This window comes from Styela clava, chromosome 8 (genome assembly GCF_964204865.1).
Source record: "Styela clava chromosome 8, kaStyClav1.hap1.2, whole genome shotgun sequence".
NCBI classification, from domain to species: domain Eukaryota; kingdom Metazoa; phylum Chordata; class Ascidiacea; order Stolidobranchia; family Styelidae; genus Styela; species Styela clava.
The window spans coordinates 5,883,441-5,902,430 of record NC_135257.1 but is presented as its reverse complement, the minus strand read 5'-3'; the positions used below and the strand labels follow the sequence as shown (position 1 = coordinate 5,902,430).

Genomic DNA, 18,990 nt, shown 5'->3' with positions numbered 1-18,990 from the left:
GTTCAGTAAAAATTTGAATTTGAATCAGATATATACAGATAAAACTGAAATTGTGAAATAGCGAGGACAGTTTCTGATTGTAATGAGCAGCGTTGATGCATATGGGCCAAGTTCCCAAACTCTGACATTTTTGGACACAGAAGATGGCGATTTGACTGTTGGAGGAGATACCCAGGTGAGAGACGCTTGTTTGAAATTATTTTAAATATATCAAAACAACCGGAATCAACTGCACTTCACCTCTCAGGACACAGTACAACTTGAAAATTATTTTGTAATTGGTTACGGTCTGAATCAAGTGGATGGGGTGCAACTTATAACTCTGATACAGTTATAGGCATAAATATATAATTATAGACATATTTATTCAAGTTTTAATAAAACTAATACTTTGCTACTGTGAGTTGCTCTTATCAATTCATTGATTTAATCATGATTTAACTGTGTTTTTAAATACAGAATTGCTTAAAGTAAAAATTGCTACAGTATCACAAAGTAATATTCAAAAAAATTCTGTTATTCAGGCAAGTGAATATGAGTTCACAGACTTCACAATTCCATCCCAAACCCAGACGCAAACTCAGACACAGCAAAGTCAAGCAAGCCAACTTGATATTGCAGAGAACAGTCAGAGTCAGGTAACTCTTTATTCCATTATAAGTCATATGCTAAAAGTATTTTAACATGGTAATAAGTTGGGAGAATTATAACCAGAAATGACTGTGTTAATCTTGAAACAATGATGAAGTTTGCCTACGACTTCATACAAGAATAATTTTTCATTCAATTCTGCTCTTTTGTTATAATTTGTGATTTTGTTTAGCATTGGCTTGACAATGTGAGTGATCTCGTTTATATTTCAATTCGACAGAGTCATATGCAAACGATATGTTTGACAACTGCGTACTCGTGTTTTATAATCATCAATGAGCAGTGAACATTATACCAATACTATCAGGACTGCTTCTGGTAGAAGAACTCGAAATCAATTTCTCAATCTTTTTTTTGTGATTTCTCTCAACTACGAATTATCTAGATCAGGGTTGTCAAACCCGCAGACCAAATATTATCAAGTTTTATCTCCATTAAGGTTGGTGATGTAGATGGAGTCAATCACAATGAAGAAGTGGGGGATGGTGAAGATATTGGTGGATTACAAGAACATATTCATGTTGCCACCCAGGGGGTTGCTGATCTGAGATTTGAGGAAGAAGACGAAGAAGATACTTATTATACTAAGGATCTTCCCGAACATGCTTGCAGGTGAATTTTTTATTAACAAGCACATGATTAAAAAATAATTGAATGCTCGGAGCTTTTATTATTATTTTATCTGTTTTTGTTTCCTGATTTCAAACAGTGGGGATAATTTTATGAAAAAATTTTGTTTGTCAAGCATAGGCCTCATAGCGCCTAGTAATATATTTAATAAAATGATAGAAGTTTATGTTACTTACACATATTTCTTAGCAGCAATATCTACTAAATTTTGTGCCTGTGCCTCCTATGTGAAGAGAAACGATCACCCTGAATTAATCATAAAATACTGCATTTTGACATGAGTTAAATTCAGTTCATTAGTTCAATTCTTGCCAAATAATGATTTGATTATGCATATAAGCTTTGTTATTATTATGTAGGGTCAGCCTGCAGTACTGTTTAAATTTCATCATACAGACTGTTCGGTACAGACAGATTTTTAAAATTCATGTAATTAGCTTAATACTCCTACTCAGTGAAATAAGGTGAAAGAGGTTGCTCAAACACATCTGGGGCTAATATGATTGACAAATCATTAAGCTTTCTACCTAGATGCTGCTTATTAAACCCGCTTTCTCGTATTTTCGCATCTGTTCAAATGAGAAATATGAAAATGAAAAATAAGTTGTGGCCATCCTTGAGGTGCTATGAGAAAAATTCCAGGCAATTTTCGAGACTGCTGTATAAAAAGAAGCCTTTCATATTTATTAATATCATCATTTATTATTAAACTCACCATCACTATTTTCCTGAATATATATTCATATAAGAATTAGGTATATATCAAAAGGTTTGTCGCATTAACAACTGTAATTTTTAGGTATTGTGGAATTCATGATCCTAACTGTGTTGTGATGTGTAATACAACAAAGAAATGGTTTTGCAATGGCCGTGGAAATACTTCAGGAAGGTAACATGATATTTTATAAAATTATTTTTTCTTCGAATCATTGATTTGCAAGGGTTAATTACTAATTTCTGGTTACCCTCAGCCGTTTTTTTTTTAAATTTCAGTATTTGCTTAATGCTCCAGTTCGATCGTGATTTAACATACCATATCATCCAGGTTTAATAATAGACACTTGAGCAATACTTCAAAATCACCATATTTGATATTTATATTTTGTAAGAAATAAAATTTACTTTGTTTTGTCCATCTCAATTTTTATTTGTACAATTTATTTTACAGTTGTCCTTACTACTAGAAAAATGTCATACACAATAATTGCAATCAATTAGTGATTTTGAATGAGTTATTATTTCAGATTCACAATTGTTATGTGCAATCTCTGTTATGGAGTATAGATTTATCAGCTTATTATATTGATTTTATGCTTACTTTTTGCATTAATAATCTGTTGAAAAGTAGATTAGTTATTCTAATCAAATATGATATGAACAAGCAATCAATTTTTTTACTCTGATATTGTTTGTATTTGTTTTCTCTGAAGCGAGTATTAAGTGATAAATTGATTCAGATATTTCGAGTCCATTTGAAATTTTTGGTGTGCTATGTTGCAAAATATTATGAGTTTGTCATCTTACCCTTTACTGTCTTTAATAAATTGATCAAATAATTAAGGTTAAATTCAGGTATATTATTTTGGCTGTATAAGGCAGTGCCAGGGAATAAACTATCCCTGTGTTCAAAGGATATTAATGGTTTGAACAAAATCCAAATCAAAGATATTTTATGTAGCCTACTTCAATACAAGGATTTATATTATTGAAATCCATTTTTTGTACTAAAATTTTAAATCAAAGGTATTTTATATACTTCCAATACAAAGATTTATAATATTGAAATCCATCACCTATATTTGCTTTGTTTACAGTCATATTGTGAATCATCTGGTGAGAGCCAAATGCAAGGAGGTCACTCTTCATCGTGATGGTCAGCTCGGTGATTCTGTGTTGGAATGTTATAATTGTGGATGTCGCAATGTGTTTCTTCTTGGATTCATACCTGCTAAAGCAGATTCTGTTGTTGTTCTTTTGTGCAGGTATTTTATTCTCCATATGATTTTCATATTTCATTTCAGAAATCTTTATAATTAACTATTGGCAGTAAGATAATGCATGGATATTTGAGGATGAAAACAAAGTAATCTACTATTCGAATAAATTCCGAAATAACATTATCAAATATGAAATATCGAATTTATGGTATGTTCAACTGAGAATCTGTTGAGATTATAAAGATTGCGTTTGGCACTGTAGACAGGTAAATAAATAAATAGTAATTTGATTGGATCCCTATTTTTTAACTTAATAATCTACTACTTCGAATACATTCTGAAATAATGTTTTCAAATATGAAATATCAAGTATATACTCTAAATTTTGTTATGTTCAACTGAGGATGTGTGAGGATGAGATTTTTGTAAATAGAGATTGAATCTCGCAATGGGGAGAGATAAACGAATAAATAGTATTTTGATTAGATTCTTATTTTTACGTTTTCACAAATTAAATAAAGGCCATTTTTGCTTATGCTGTAAAATTCAATTCAGAATTATTTCTGAAATTAAGATTTTTTACCCTTGAATATTATTAATTGCAAATTGATTTGAATATTTGATACGTTTTTGACATTTGCTACCTTGCTACCACACACATTTTGCACACAAAATATAATTTTTTGTTTAATAACTGTAATGTGAAACACCAATAGGTTATAATGATATGCAACGTAGAATGAACTTATTGAATATCTTATTTGTCTCATATGCCTCATCATTAAAAAATATCGAATCTTTCTGTAATTAATACTTTGATTGATTTTTGAAATTGAATCCCAAGAGCGTCATGAAATCATGCCAATGCTGTAGGCTTGAGATATCAGGTTGATGTTTTGCACAAAACAATATAGTTTACCAGTCTCAACATGTTATTCAATCTGTCCATGAACCAGTATTGTACCTTTTCCACTAGCATTGTGGCTCGTTTGAGCTCCATTATCCTTGTATAATTGGATAATTTTAATAAAGTCTGGTTTGAGAGTTTTTAAATTCACATTAACTGTTTCCTTTTTCAGGCAACCATGTGCGAATCAGAGTAGCCTGAAAGATATGAATTGGTAAGTTCTTTCGTTTCTGTAATTTTATTGAAAAGTATAATTGTTGGTCCATCTTGATGCTGTTGAGGTCGGGAAAATCTGCAACAAAATACTCACTAAGGGTTTTCGGAAAACTCTTTTAGATATTGATAGTCAGGCATGCTCGATCCTTTTTCTTTATTTTTCTTACACTTGAAATTTGAAACAAAATAATATTTGTTGATTGAAATGATTATCTTTGCAAGACAATTAAAATGGTACATGGCCGGTCTATGTGGTCTTGAGTGATCAGGAGTTCGGAACTGGTGTCTGATGATAATGATATTATGGTATATTTTACGAAATGGTTGCCTTTAGGTTATATGCAATCAATGCAAGACAAATTAATTGAAATTATCATTTTCTATAGGAAATTCTGTATCAAAATGTGATTTTTGTGTGTGAAGTGTATTCTAGGATTATTTTTTTCATTGAAGTTTATAGCAAGGCAAAATCACATTCCAATTTTCGAACTGCAACAGATACCTAAAATGAAATTAGTTATTAGTTATTTATTCCTACCATTCTTTAATACGCACAGGGATGCATCTCAGTGGCAACCTTTGATTCAAGATCGTTGTTTTCTGTCTTGGCTGGTGAAAATTCCTTCTGATGAGGAACAGATGAGAGCAAGGCAAATCACTGCTCAGCAGATCAATAAATTGGAAGAATTATGGAAGGTGTGAATAATATTGATTATAAATCTGTTATATTAGCGCAATTCCTGTCTTGTTCTACGGCATGGGTTCTCAGCTGGTGGTAAATTTCACTGGATTCTGTGGGTGTTCGATTGCCTAGTGGCTAAAGCGTTAGACCTGACATGGGCAAACTACGGCCCGCGGGCCAAATCCGTCCAGTTGGGTTGTTCAATCTGGCCCGCCTGATGCTGCGACAACCTAACTAAAACCAAATTTTGATGTTTTAGCTAAAAATAACTCGAAGAATTTTTTGCGATTAAATTAAGTTTTGTCATGAGGCTTACTGTTTTCCACTTCTGCTTTTGTAACTCTTAAGTATTGTTCATAAAATGTAACTTATTACATTATACATGGCCGGCCAGGTGCCAGTCTAGGTGGGCAAAATTCTTGGGCCCTGGTTCAAAGACCCTGCCCAACCCTGCTTTGTCTCAACTGTTTTGGCATCGCAGACCACAAATATCTTATTCAAATCCTATGCCCACCACGTCAAATTGGGTATAGCAAATTGAGTACGCAATGTCGAGCCAGAAAGATTACAGTGCTTCCAAAAACAGTGGCTGTTTGTACAGAGTCTTGTTTAGAGAGGACGATGTGATGAGCATCGTAGAAAAAAGTTTTGCAAGCAGGGAATTCGCACTTTTCTCTGCTACATAAATGGAATATTGGTTTCATTTCATGATTGAATTTGACCCTTGAGTTGCTAGTATTCATAGCAGATTGCGACTTTGTTGGGATTTCAACATCCTTTGTTGCATAATAAATGTTGTTGTGCCCAAATTTTGTTGAAAAAACAAACGATCCAAGACTATTTCCAGAGGATCCATAGGTTGGGAAACACTGGATTAGAACAAATCATTTTCTGTGTTCATGGTGTAAAATCATAATTCCTGCTTTAATCAATGATACACATTTCCAGAACACTTCGGATCTTCATGTACTATTAAACTTGCAGTAATATGAACATGCGTTTGAGATATTGATATAATTTTTGATCCATACACAGTTACATCATCATGCTTTTGTACATTTTAATCTGGACTAATATTATTCTACATCGATTATTGACATAATTATTCTAAAAATAAATGCATGAATAATAATGTTATGTATATGAATCACAGTATAATTACCAAATTGCATATTGAATAATTTGACTATTGTAGTATTGCAAATTTATCCTTCCTTAATAAATCTCTTTTATTTATTTATTCGCTGTTTAATTAAGTTATATCTTGTATTGTTTGAAGAAGTTAGACCATGATCTAACGAAAGCTCACAAATATAATTACTATTTCGTTGAAAGAGATCATGTTATTTTTACTTTTTATTTTATTTTGTTTAGGAAAATTCCGATGCAACACTCGAAGATTTAGAAAAACCTGGAGTGGATGAGGAGCCACAAGCTGTTCTATTGAGGTAGCTTTATATCAATTAAATTACCAAGTATTATTTATTTTTCTGCAATTATCTTGGTTATATGGAAATATGGGAGGAAATTGCATAGCCTAATGCAGGGGTCGGGAACCTTTTTGGTCAAGAGAGCCATAAAATATACATATTTTCAATTGCATTTCCGTGCGAGCCATATAATATTTCTTCAATTATTCAGACCTGAAATGTTTACTCGAAAGTCAACACATACAATGTCAATATACATTTAATGTGATTTCTGATGCTGCATGTAGGCGCTGCGGGCCTTGAACGGTTGCTCACCTGCAGCCCAATGTGGAAATCTACGATACTCATCACCCTTTTTCGTTTAGACATCTCCGTAGTGTTTTTAAAACTATATCGCTTTGTGATGTCACAATATATGTTCCAGAATCCCCTTGTTTGTCACAATGCCTCTCTAGTAAATATCTTACATAACATAGACATGTGCTGGACGCGTGTTCTGAAACGTATTGGGAATTTCCTGCCAAATTCGGCTATAAAAGAGTTTGGGATCTCGTAACAATAGTAAGCTTAGTCTTAGAATATTAGATTTTTCTGGGAGCCATATGCCGTCACCAAAAGAGCCATATATGGCTCGCGAGCCATGGGTTCCCGACCCCTGGCCTAATGTATATATAATTTATAGGATTTAAAGTCTTATATTTAATAATAATAGTATTAACATCTAATTATAATATCTTTCTATAATATTGTAATAATATATAATTTGCAAATTGATAATATGTAAAACAATGTATTGTGTAAGGATAATAAATAAGAAACGGCCATGTACCCGTCTCTTTGTGATAGAATAGTCGTGTGAGAGCGCCATAATCTGAAGTTCAACATGGTGATTGTGTATAGGTGAAAATTAATGCTGCCCGAACACTACTGAAAATATTATATTTGGCCCACTAGCAAGTTTGCGAACTGATATATAGGAATACATTTGTAATGACCTCTGACCTTAGCATCCATATCTTTAAGCATTGCTTTCTTGTTTTATAGATATGAAGATGCCTACCAGTATCAAAATATCTTTGGGCCTCTCGTCAAGTTAGAAGCTGATTACGATCGTAGACTGAAAGAATCTCAAACGCAAGGAAACATCACCGTTAGATGGGATGTTGGCCTAAACAAAAAACGTCTTGCTTATTTTCAGTTGCCAAAGACTGACAGTGGTGAGTCCAGTTTATATTTTTTGATGTAAGGTTTGAACATTACAACGGATTCTCATTATTTGAAGGCACTCCAATTCTTCCCAGTCCTTCATGTTCGTTCGAAGTAAAAGACGTTCACTTAATAATAGGGATACCTAAAAAGCATGTGAAGAAATGTTTGAGATGAGGGAAATCAATTACTGCTTTTGTCTAAAATTTTTCATTTCAAGATTTTGAAATAAAATTAGACTGATGCTCGATATCTTGATCTTGTGTGTTGTTATTGCAGGTACATTTTTGTTAATCAGAAATACCATTTAAAAATGCTTGAACTTTTTTTTCTTTTTTTTTTTTGAACGACAGACATGAAGCTGATGCAAGGAGATGAAATAAGCTTGAGACATATGGGTTCGAACTGGGAAGGCAAAGGACATGTTGTAAAAGTACCAGATAGTATCCTTTTGAATCATTTTCCTTATTAAGGGGAGTTATTTATTCTTATGCTAATATGAAATGGGTGCAGACTGCAGAGTAAGCAAATAAACCTAGTATTGTGTACATGGGCATTGGTGGTGTGAGGTTAAATTGAATTGAGTCTGTAAATGGGTACTGGCATAAACATTATTAGCTATCTGTAATTGAAATAACAAGAATTTTTAAGATTTTTTTATCCTTGTCAGACTGTTGTTACTATTGCCCAGGATGGATTTCATAAAATTAAGGACGTACTATTTTTGGACAGACTGGAATCTCTTGATTTCTTAGGAAAAATCGTTTTTCATGTTTCTTGATTAAATGCTTCTTTTTAAAGCTCTATGTATTTGAATTGTTTAAACTTAACCCAAACTGTATTGAAAAGATTTTGGTGATGAGATTGGAATGGAATTGAGATCTGCTGCGAGTGCACCACTAGAGAATACCAGAGGATTTCAAGTTGATTTTGTTTGGAAATCTACTTCCTTTGATAGGTATGAAACTTATATGTGATTTTGGACAAGATTTTTGGAATCGTCATCTAGTCAGATACAGTGTTGCCAACAATTTGAATTGAACACTCGAATTCATTTTTTTTTTTTTATTCAAATATTAATAAAATTTCATGGAAATATTAAGACTTCTTTGTGCAGTGTCTCGATTGTGTTTGTTAAGACAAATTTACCCAAATTGTGAAATGCGAAGTTTTTTTTGTTTTATCACAGGATGCAGAGTTCCATGAAAACCTTCGCTGTGGATGAAGCATCTGTTTCAGCTTACATTTATCATCGATTGCTAGGACATGAAGTAGATGAACAAACATTGAAAATTAATCTTCCCAAACGTTTCTCTGCACCTGGTCTACCTGAGCTGAATCATTCTCAGGTAAAGTACTAACAGTGAAAGCAAAGGCAAAAAGTGGACCCTTTTGATTGTTGTTGTTAGTATTCTTCTTTTTGTTGTTGTTGTAATAATTGCTTTTCTCTTTAACTAATGGACCAATTGCTTTGAAATGTTCATTGGTTAAAGATTAGTGTTGTAGCTAAAGGGCTATTACTTTAATTCATTTCAAGAATGAGTGTGGGATTTATTAGATTAGTTTTTTTGTGTGTGATAACATCATCAAAATTAAAAATTATGCGCTTTTGTGAAGGTTCTGTGTTGGTGATTGTTGCAATCTAGTGGTCAGACAAAGTCTGGAAGACTGCGGTACCGGTAGTCTACTCTTGAAAATTTACATATCTGTACAGTGCCTGTACTACGTTGTTTGTATATATTTAAGCATTGCTCTCTTGTTTTTTGTCTTCTGATTTACGATATTCTACTTTGTATACTTACTTTTATAAAATTTTATGCCTTATACCTCGAAATGATGAATTTCCTTATTTCAATCAAAAGAACATAAAATTTTTTTGATTCTGCTTTTTTTATTCTAATTTACTCAAAAAATATTTTCAGGTGTATGCTGTCAAAACTGTTCTGCAACGTCCGCTCTGTCTGATCCAAGGACCACCTGGTACTGGGAAAACAGTGACGAGTGCTACCATCGTCTATCATCTTGTGAAAAGCTGTAACCAGGGGTTAGAATACTTTTTTATGTAGCATGGGTTATTTATTCTACACATAAAGGAAATGACAAATTGAAAAAAAAAACGAATTATTTAACGATAAACAAGTAAATAGTATAAAAATGCATATAACTAACAGCCAGACAAACAATATAAAAAAAAAAAATTGAGAACATGGAATATCAAAATAGGCGACTGAGGAATTGCTAATTGAACAACAGACTGTCATAATAAATTATTTTACACTCACACTCACGCATCATAAATGGTTAAATGTAAATTGGTGAAAACTTGTTCCATACACCAATTGAAAATCAGTGTAATTAAACCGTTTGTCCAAAGCAACACAGATTCATCGGAAATTTCACCGAGAAACTTGGCGCATCAGAGCTTCGAATGTTGTTATATTCCCAGTTACCTGATGGATCAAACACTGTCATCTGTTCGACTTGTTGATCCATTTTCCCGCGACTTCCCTTCCCCAGTAAAACTCATAATTTGCTTACGATTTATTTTAATGGTTGGACAAAATAATCTTGACTTGACTTGGCTTCATGAAATAATATATGTTTTTCTTAATATTTTTATGATGTTGAATTTGTCCTCATAATGGGCCAATAATATAGTACTACAACGCTCAACCTGTTCTTAAAATGGCAGGTAGCAAAGTATAAAACAGTCTTTCTAATATTGTGTAATTTGCAGGCAAGTTCTTGTTTGCGCTCCGAGCAACATTGCTGTTGACCAACTGACTGAGAAGATTCACAGAACTGGATTGAAGGTTGTGCGTCTTTGTGCAAAAAGTCGTGAAGCTATTGATTCTAACGTTTCATTCTTGTCTCTGCATAATCAAGTCAGAAGCATGGATAGGTCAGTATTAGCTGTATGGAATCTCGCTTTTGCTTACTAAAGTATCTAAATACTATTTCAATTAGCGTTTATTTTTTCATTTTCTTGTTGCTTGAAAGTTAGTGAGACAAAATAGGCAATTTTTTTAATATTTTGATTGCTAGCTTGCCTGAACTGCAAAAGCTTCAGCAGCTGAAAGACGAAACTGGTGAATTGTCTTCTAATGATGAGAAAAGATATCGGGCATTGAAACGCAATGCAGAACGTGAATTACTCCAGGTAACTAACTCTCTTACTATTTATAGGTGGTTGTTTTTCTGTCTCGTTTTCTTCTGTTTTACATATAATTGAAATAGAAATTAAGGTGTGCCATTAAAAAACCTCCATCTTATTGTAATTTATTTCTTTCAGAATGCGGATGTTATATGTTGTACTTGTGTTGGAGCTGGTGATCCTCGTCTTGTGAAGTTTCGTTTCCGATCTATTTTGATTGATGAAAGCACTCAGGCAACTGAACCAGAGTGTATGGTACCTGTTGTCCTTGGGGCTAAGCAGGTAACTTGATATTGCTTATCATACTTGCTACCTTTTCTCGAAATACCTCATTTTCATATAAACTTTTATATGGCAATATGATATATGAATATGGACCGATGCGATATACAGAATGAAATATAATATAATAAAGACTATCAATTATGTAACATCAATGATTTTATCAATTTTGTACGAGGAGTTACCGTAAATAACCTTGTGTTACACTTTCACAAATTTTATTCTGTAACCTTTCGCCTGACCAAAGTTTGACTTCTCAGACAAGCAGTTTACAATAACAACATCCATTCGTTAGTTCCTATCTGGCTATCTGGCCAAGTCTTGAAGACTATGGCACTGATAGTCTACTCTGAGAGATTGCATACCCATACTAATCGGTTGCCCTTCGTGTCCATATATTTGAGCATCACTCTCTTGTTGTATTAAATTATGATTTAAATTTGTTTCAGCTCATCTTAGTTGGTGATCATTGTCAGTTGGGACCTGTTGTCATGTGTAAGAAAGCAGCAAATGCAGGATTGGCTCAATCTCTTTTCGAGAGATTGGTTGTACTTGGCATTAGACCTATAAGATTGCAGGTATGGGATTGCTTTTATTGGGCCACAGGATTGTTTGTTCGGTTGCTGCGGTGGAAAAATTTGAGTATTGCTCAGTTAGGTTTATTATCATTATTTAGTGTCTTTGCTAGATTGAAATTATCGTTTTCTTCAATCTGATACAGGTACAATACAGAATGCATCCAGCTCTCTCTGCTTTCCCATCCAACATCTTTTATGAAGGTTCTCTCCAGAATGGGGTCACTGCTGGTAAGACATTTACTGACATGGAGTGTATATGTTCTATGCTTCTCCTTGGTAAATAATCCACAATTTGTAATTTTGTCTGATCCGCTGTGTTGTAAAATAATGATGAGTCTCAAAACTTATACGGTAAAGTTTGATATGATTATGATATTTCCTGCGGTAAATGCCTTTTTTGTTATCTACTACACAATAGTAAATTATTTGATAATTCACCACTCAACTATTATTTTTGATGTCATTTTCCCATGGACTCTTCTCAACCTTCAAATACCAGTCTGTTTTGTTTTGCTGCGTGTGGAATGAATGAAATTTAGTTTTACTATTTCATTTATACAGGTGAGAGAATGAGAACTGGACTGACGTTTTCTTGGCCATCTCCTGACAAACCAATGTTCTTCTATAAGACTTCGGGACAAGAAGAAATTGCCAGCTCGGGAACATCCTACTTGAACAGGTGCTTTATATTTTTGTGTGTGTATATGAGCATTGCATCTCTAGAATGATTTTTTCTTCAAATATTTTTGTTCTTTGAGTACGGACAGTTTGTAGAAATAGTTATCATGGCATTTAATTACAGGACTTAGTGAACATGGTCTTCGATTGGGGCAGTATCCCAGTTCATGTTGTGTTACAAGAATTGTGTCAACTGAATCTCTTTCTATGCTATATTTTCAGTATCCAATTTATCTGCTCCTGGCATATCAGCTCACTTTTGATTTTTGAAATTAGGTTTCCTCACAGTAATATTAACTAAAAAGTGATTTATATTTTGTTTTGAGATAATGACTAACTAGATTTTTTTTTAAATATAATTGTATTTATTGTTTTAGCCACTGTAATTTGTTTACATAAAACTTATAATCTTGCTCTGTTGAATTAACCATGTTATACAATTTTGCTGAACATAAAAACATGCCATCTCTGCTTATATCAAAAGTTTTTTTCTGCTTGAAAATACTTCATCTCTCACTTCTCGTATCATTTTTTTAATAATACCAGAACTGAAGCTGTCGTTGTAGAACGGATCACAACCAAGTTCTTAAAATCTGGAATCAAGCCTGAACAGATTGGTATAATTACTCCATATGAAGGGCAACGTTCATATTTGGTTCAATACATGCAGTATTCTGGATCTCTACATTCCAAATTGTACATGGTAAGTAATTCTTCCATCATTTCAGCATGACCATAGATGTTAAAATAGAATTGAATATTGGACTCAATTTGAAATACTAATATTTGATTTTTTTTGATGCTTTATTCTAAGAATACTTTAGACCAGGGGTTGGCAACCTTTCGTCACTCGCGGGCCCAAATTTAGGGGTGCAAGTCATTAGCAGGCCGCACATACTTTTAGAAAGGTAAAAACCGAACTGACGGCTGATGAATCACATTTTTTGACATCATCTTTTCCACGTTTTGTTGCCATTTGTCTAATTATAGTTACAGTATAGGCTCATTGAACGAGTAATTGTGGATTTTATACTTGTTATAGGTTATGATATAATTTGGTAGTCTACACATGTCTCACAACAAATTTTGTTACGTAAAGAATATAATCGTCAAAACAGCTGCTTTGTTGCTATAGTTCAGCGTCGCGGGCCGGATCCGGCCCACAGGCCTTAGGTTGCTGACCATTGCTTTAGACTTTAGAGCACTGCATTTGAAAATTTGTTATTTGAATAGATTAGACATTCGGTGGTCAAGGTAAAAAATAGACTTAGGTCAACTTCTGGTGGTGTATAAATGATAATCAATCAAAATAATGTTTATCCTAATAATTCCGCACTTATATGTAAAATATGGCAATGACACCATTAGTAACCATCTAAGTTTAGATGGTATTCTTGGTCTTCTTGCTTAGTATTTGTTTTGCAGCTGAAAACCCATAGGTTGTGTACCCCTGGTATACACAAAAGTTTCATTTTGGAAATTCTATAATGAAATTTCAGATTTGCTTTTTAAAAATTCATCATATTTATAGTGAAGTAAGCATTCATGTCAATTGTTCAGACACATGTTTTAAATTTTCTTCAAAACAATAAAAATGTTGGAAATAAAGTTTGGTTGTAACTTGTGAGGAAGAATGCTAGGGAACCAAGCTCGTTTTATTAGACAGTATCCTTCTCTTCGGCCGTTGAACTGAACGACAAAAGAAATAAAATTTGTTTTATTTTATTGTGTTTCTGTTTTCATGTAGGAAGTTGAAGTGGCAAGTGTGGATGCTTTTCAAGGTCGTGAGAAAGATTTCATCATTCTTTCCTGTGTGAGAGCCAATGAACATCAAGGAATTGGATTTTTAAACGATCCCCGTCGTCTAAATGTAGCTTTGACAAGAGCCAGGTAATCTCTTTCGCGATTAATTTGATTTACACCTTATATCTTAACTTATAGAACTAGATATTGATATGATTGCATTTGAGTCTTGAGTCTATTTTTGATGCCCTTTTTTTTGGCTGCGTGAATTTTAATGTTGATTTTATTATTCTTAGATTCGGTGTGATTATTGTTGGAAGTCCTAAAGCTCTCTCGAAGCAACCTTTATGGAATCACCTTCTCACTTATTTCAAAGAACAGCGGGCATTGGTGGAAGGTCCACTCGGAAATTTGAAAGAAAGTCTCATGCAATTCTCGAAGCCAAGAAAACTGACTAATACTCTTAACCCTGTAAGTAAAGATTCTCTTAGAATTTATAATTTATTGAATTTTCTAAAAAAAATAAATGTTTTTAAAGCATGGAAGCGAAGCATGTTTGCTGTTGTTTTTTATTTTTAACAATTTGATTTTTCTTGTGATTCAATCATTTAGGGATTTGTAAACACAAGGGTTTCAACCCAACCCAAAACTTGAAAAATCGTTTTTTAGGAAATGTACCTATATTTTTTATTGTCACAGTTTTTTATTTAAAACTCCTATAACTTTTTATTAAATTAATATTCTTTTAAACTATGATTAGATACCATCTTAAAAACACCTCTTTTTTTTGTAAAATTTCCAATATTTTCCCCTTACGTTTCGAAACTCTCGAACATGTATCTCTTTTGGTATGTCCTAATTCTATTCTGATTTTAACTACTCATAGCTATTATCAATTCACTGTTCAGATAGCATTTTTAAGTTTATGCTCTTTATCCAGGGTGGTCGTTATATGAGCAATGCAATGTGGGATGCAAGAGAGGCATTGATACCTGGTGGAGCCTATGACAGATCTTCTCAATTTAATGGTAATTATTGCATGCTGATTAGTTATATGGATTCGCTTTTATTCGACTGACAGCAAACCCTCAATTTTACATTCTTTCAGTAGTAATGATAATTGTAGATATATTTGCTCCATTTTAGCTTACCTACTTATACTCTTATGCATATTTTCATTTCACTACCCGTTACCATAAATAAGTTACGAAGTCCAGCCAGAGGCCAGGATTTAAATATCTGATCTCTAATGCCAGCCAGTCGTTCTTGAATTCTGATGATCTGTTTGTTGGCTGTTGCCAACGACTCTCTTTCCCAAAGTCTCTCTTGTGAGCACCTACTCTTCCAAAAAAAAAAATCTAGTTTTGTATTAACACATTTCTATCAGTTATTTTACGAAACCACCTTCAATGGTTAAAAGCCAATTGATAAATGCATGATGACAAAGAAGTAAAAACTTAATTGATTTATTCATCGAAAATGGCACCTAGTGAAGACCTTTGCGCTACACCTGGGTGGTGCGGTCGAGGGCCCAGTTAAATCCAGGTTTGAGCATATACATCCATTAAGCTATTACACCTACCTTTTATGTGCCTTTCTCCATATTACCAGGTAAGATATTTGCTTTTATGGCATTCTCCTTTCTACACCTTGGGGGGTAGCGGGTGATGGAGGCGAGTGCCCAGTGAAATCCTGGTCTGAGAACTATCCAGCCATGAGGCTATTAACTTATTACAACTATGTTACTGTCCAAATAGATATTTACTTTACGGTGTTCTCATTTAAATTTGAAAGTAAAGTTGATTTTTTACATTTCCAGGCAACATTCCTCCTCGTCACCAGTATTTCCGAACTCATGATCAAATGGGAATGATTAATCCTGCTCAAGCTCAAGCAATGAGTGTTTCTCTACCTGTTCCAGTCAACATGTACATGCAACCCTCTGTGCCACCTAACTATTACCAGAATGGACACATGCAAGGTAATACAGTTGTTAACGTCATTATCAAAACGAAATATGAATGGATGCCACTGCTCTAGTTTTGACTTGAATAGGTTTTAAAATTCAAGTTTTTTTTACAGTGGTATGTATTTTTTATTGCCACTCCATTTTAAATTAGTACCATATTTAATGTCAATTTTTCCAAATAATATGCCGATGCTAAGTATGAAACATTATAATAAGGGCTTCCAGGTCCTCATTTTTTTAACATTCGTCCATATTTATTATTCTTTATTTTTGAGCTATGTCCCAAATTTGTCTTATTTTTTTTAATGAGGTAAACAAATATCTATATTGAAAACGAACCATTTAAATCATATATCGGTAGAGATATATAATAGAAATTTTGATCTTGAATGTCACTAATTATGTCTCTACTTTTTGCTTTCCTTTGCATAATCATGAATAATTTGTTATTAGGTCGTCCTCCACCAAAGGGTCGTGCACCACGTTTGAGTAGAGGTGCCCATCACAATGGTATGGCACAACAAGGTAGAGATGGGTCACGTGGTTATGCGGGTCAGCAGGCCGCCACCCAGTCTCAAGATATGACGCAAGGATTCTCACAAGGTAAATAGGATTTATAATATTCTGCAGTAGGTATAGAAAAAACAAATGACATTAAGATTCGCTTATGTGTGCTTACGCTAGTTATCTTCACTAATGTTTCGTTTAATTTAAGACTTTGACTTGAAACTTTGAACCAATAAATTTGACTTGCTTCTATTCGAATTGCTTTAATATTTACGGCTTATCTCGGAATCGAGAATTGACGACTTTTAACCTTACTAACTAAAGGTTTTTATTCTCACTATATTAAATACAAGATTTGAGTTGTTCGGGACAACCACATACTTACCGGTATATTATGAACAGCTCAAATAAATTCCAAATTTCAAAAAACTGTAAAAAATATTAGCAATTAAAAATATTGAAAACAAAAATCACAAACTGAAAAGGATAGATTATATTTTTTATATGAGGTATTAGAAAATTGTGAATGTGAAAAAATAATGAGATGGTTAGGATGTGTAGCCAATCAAATTTCTGGTATTCTTGGCTCTAGCATCAACAGAACTTCACAGCTCTGTGACTCCCCAGCCTTGGTAGTAATAACAGTTCAATAAGAAGTTTTTCTGGTAATAGAGTTTCAGGTGTGGCAGTTGAAGTTTTTATCGTCGTACATTGTGACAAAATGGTTTTAAATCCATTCGTGTTTTTAGGAGTAATGACGCAAGGTTATGGCACTGGCTTGTCGATGAGTCAACCAATCAGTCAAGGAATGAGCCAACTAGGCCTTTCTCAGGCTGAATTATCACAGGTTTGTACACTTTTTGAAAAGTTTGTCCTTTTTACGTATGAAAAAAATTGCTCAATTTGACCCATAGATAAGCGTTTGTGGCCATTTGGCACCTCCTCTTGTATACTGGTCAATGTATTAATGATTTCCATGAAGCAGTGGTCATCAAACTGCGGCCCATGGGCCAAATGCGGCTTGTGAACAAATTATTATAGTATCACATTATTATACTTCATCAATTATGTAATATATGATATACAAATATCACTGATTTTTTTTTCTTGTTTTACAGGATAGTTATCTTGGTGAAGAATTTCGTTCACAAGTTGATGCAGCATTGTCCCAGGATTCAACTTACCAGGGTGAACGTGCTTATGCGACACAGGGATTGAATTTCTCCCAGTATTAGTAATCTGTGAAGGTTGGTGTAGAAATTGATCAATAGATTAAGGTTGTTGAAGGCAGGGCTCTCAAATCTAATGGAAATTCCTTTTTACTTCGAGCTATTCAAAATTCTGATTTTTGTTTGGTTAAAATTTTTGATTTCCAGTCGCAAAGAACTTCAACTCAGAGTTAAAGCCCCCAAGGTTTGAAATTTTGGGATCCCAAATTTTGGCAACATAATATAACGTATGTAAGTTGGACTCTGACTCTATTCATAACCATATGTAAAATTAAACATCAACTCTTATTCAAGCTCAAGTTGAAAATTATGACTCCAATAACAGCTAGTTGTAGAATGTATTTATTTTCAGGCTGGAATGTTATTTGATAATCTTCACACATTTGCGAAGCAATAGTTTATTTAGCCATAGTAGCTACATTCTAAAAAAAATGTACTGTTAAATATATTTTTCATTTTTTAGTGAGATTTAAGACGTGAGATTTTTTAATACTTTTTGGTAAATAAGTGATTTATCATTCAGTAATTTGCCTTCTGTAGTTTTTTTAACAATATAACAGGGACGCAGATAGAATTTTCAGAGGGAGGTATTTCAAAGAGTCCCATGCCCCAAGATGACTTCTGAAACAGTTTCCACGATTACGACACTTGTTAAAAGAGTTGTCTTTTTTAGCAGATAATGATATTTCTAAAATATTCAATCCATGACAGATACAAGCATTTAAAATGACTTGTCATTAAACCTAACTCGCAGCTGTCGGAGACATACTACTCTAAAATACCACAGCAATCTGGGAACATGTGTGTAAACTACTATGGGTATGGTATATGAATCTTCATGAGATTAAACACTTTTCCTACTAACTTTTTCTGTAAAATTTCAGAAGAAGACGATCGTTGGAAGAGTCGAATAGAAGTGGAGTGTTTAAACGAGCTTTACAACTGCCAGCGGAGAGAAACAACGGAAACGATGTGGTGAAAACATCTATCCACAAACCCACAAATAACTGACGCACACGTCTAATCAGAAGTCAATCAATATCGGTCATAGCCCAACTACATTCAGTCTCTCACATATAGCGGAAATCACAAGCTAAGGGGCTTCTATGGTCATAACAGCTAGATTACAACATTGACATTATAGTCATATGGTAGATTTTGCTACAAAGAAGTAAAACATCAAGACAGCAT

The 18,990-nt window shown here is 33.6% G+C and overlaps 1 protein-coding gene across 1 annotated transcript; it reads left to right on the top strand.

Annotated features, from left to right (window-relative positions):
• The first annotated feature begins 7 nt into the window (after positions 1–7).
• On the top strand, positions 8–17,817 carry LOC120346524 (regulator of nonsense transcripts 1-like). Its single transcript, XM_078115705.1, has 27 exons — positions 8–175; positions 525–638; positions 1,091–1,263; positions 2,081–2,170; positions 3,096–3,263; positions 4,298–4,339; positions 4,899–5,037; positions 6,398–6,471; positions 7,498–7,670; positions 8,013–8,102; positions 8,509–8,617; positions 8,849–9,008; positions 9,582–9,703; positions 10,397–10,561; positions 10,705–10,819; positions 10,952–11,095; positions 11,545–11,673; positions 11,817–11,901; positions 12,235–12,352; positions 12,898–13,054; positions 14,099–14,241; positions 14,391–14,565; positions 15,035–15,122; positions 15,914–16,075; positions 16,517–16,666; positions 17,320–17,417; positions 17,689–17,817. Exons 1-27 carry the CDS (start codon positions 83–85, stop codon positions 17,803–17,805), a joined length of 3,393 nt encoding a protein of 1,130 aa, XP_077971831.1. The 5' UTR covers positions 8–82; the 3' UTR covers positions 17,806–17,817.
• The last annotated feature ends 1,173 nt before the right edge of the window (positions 17,818–18,990 follow it).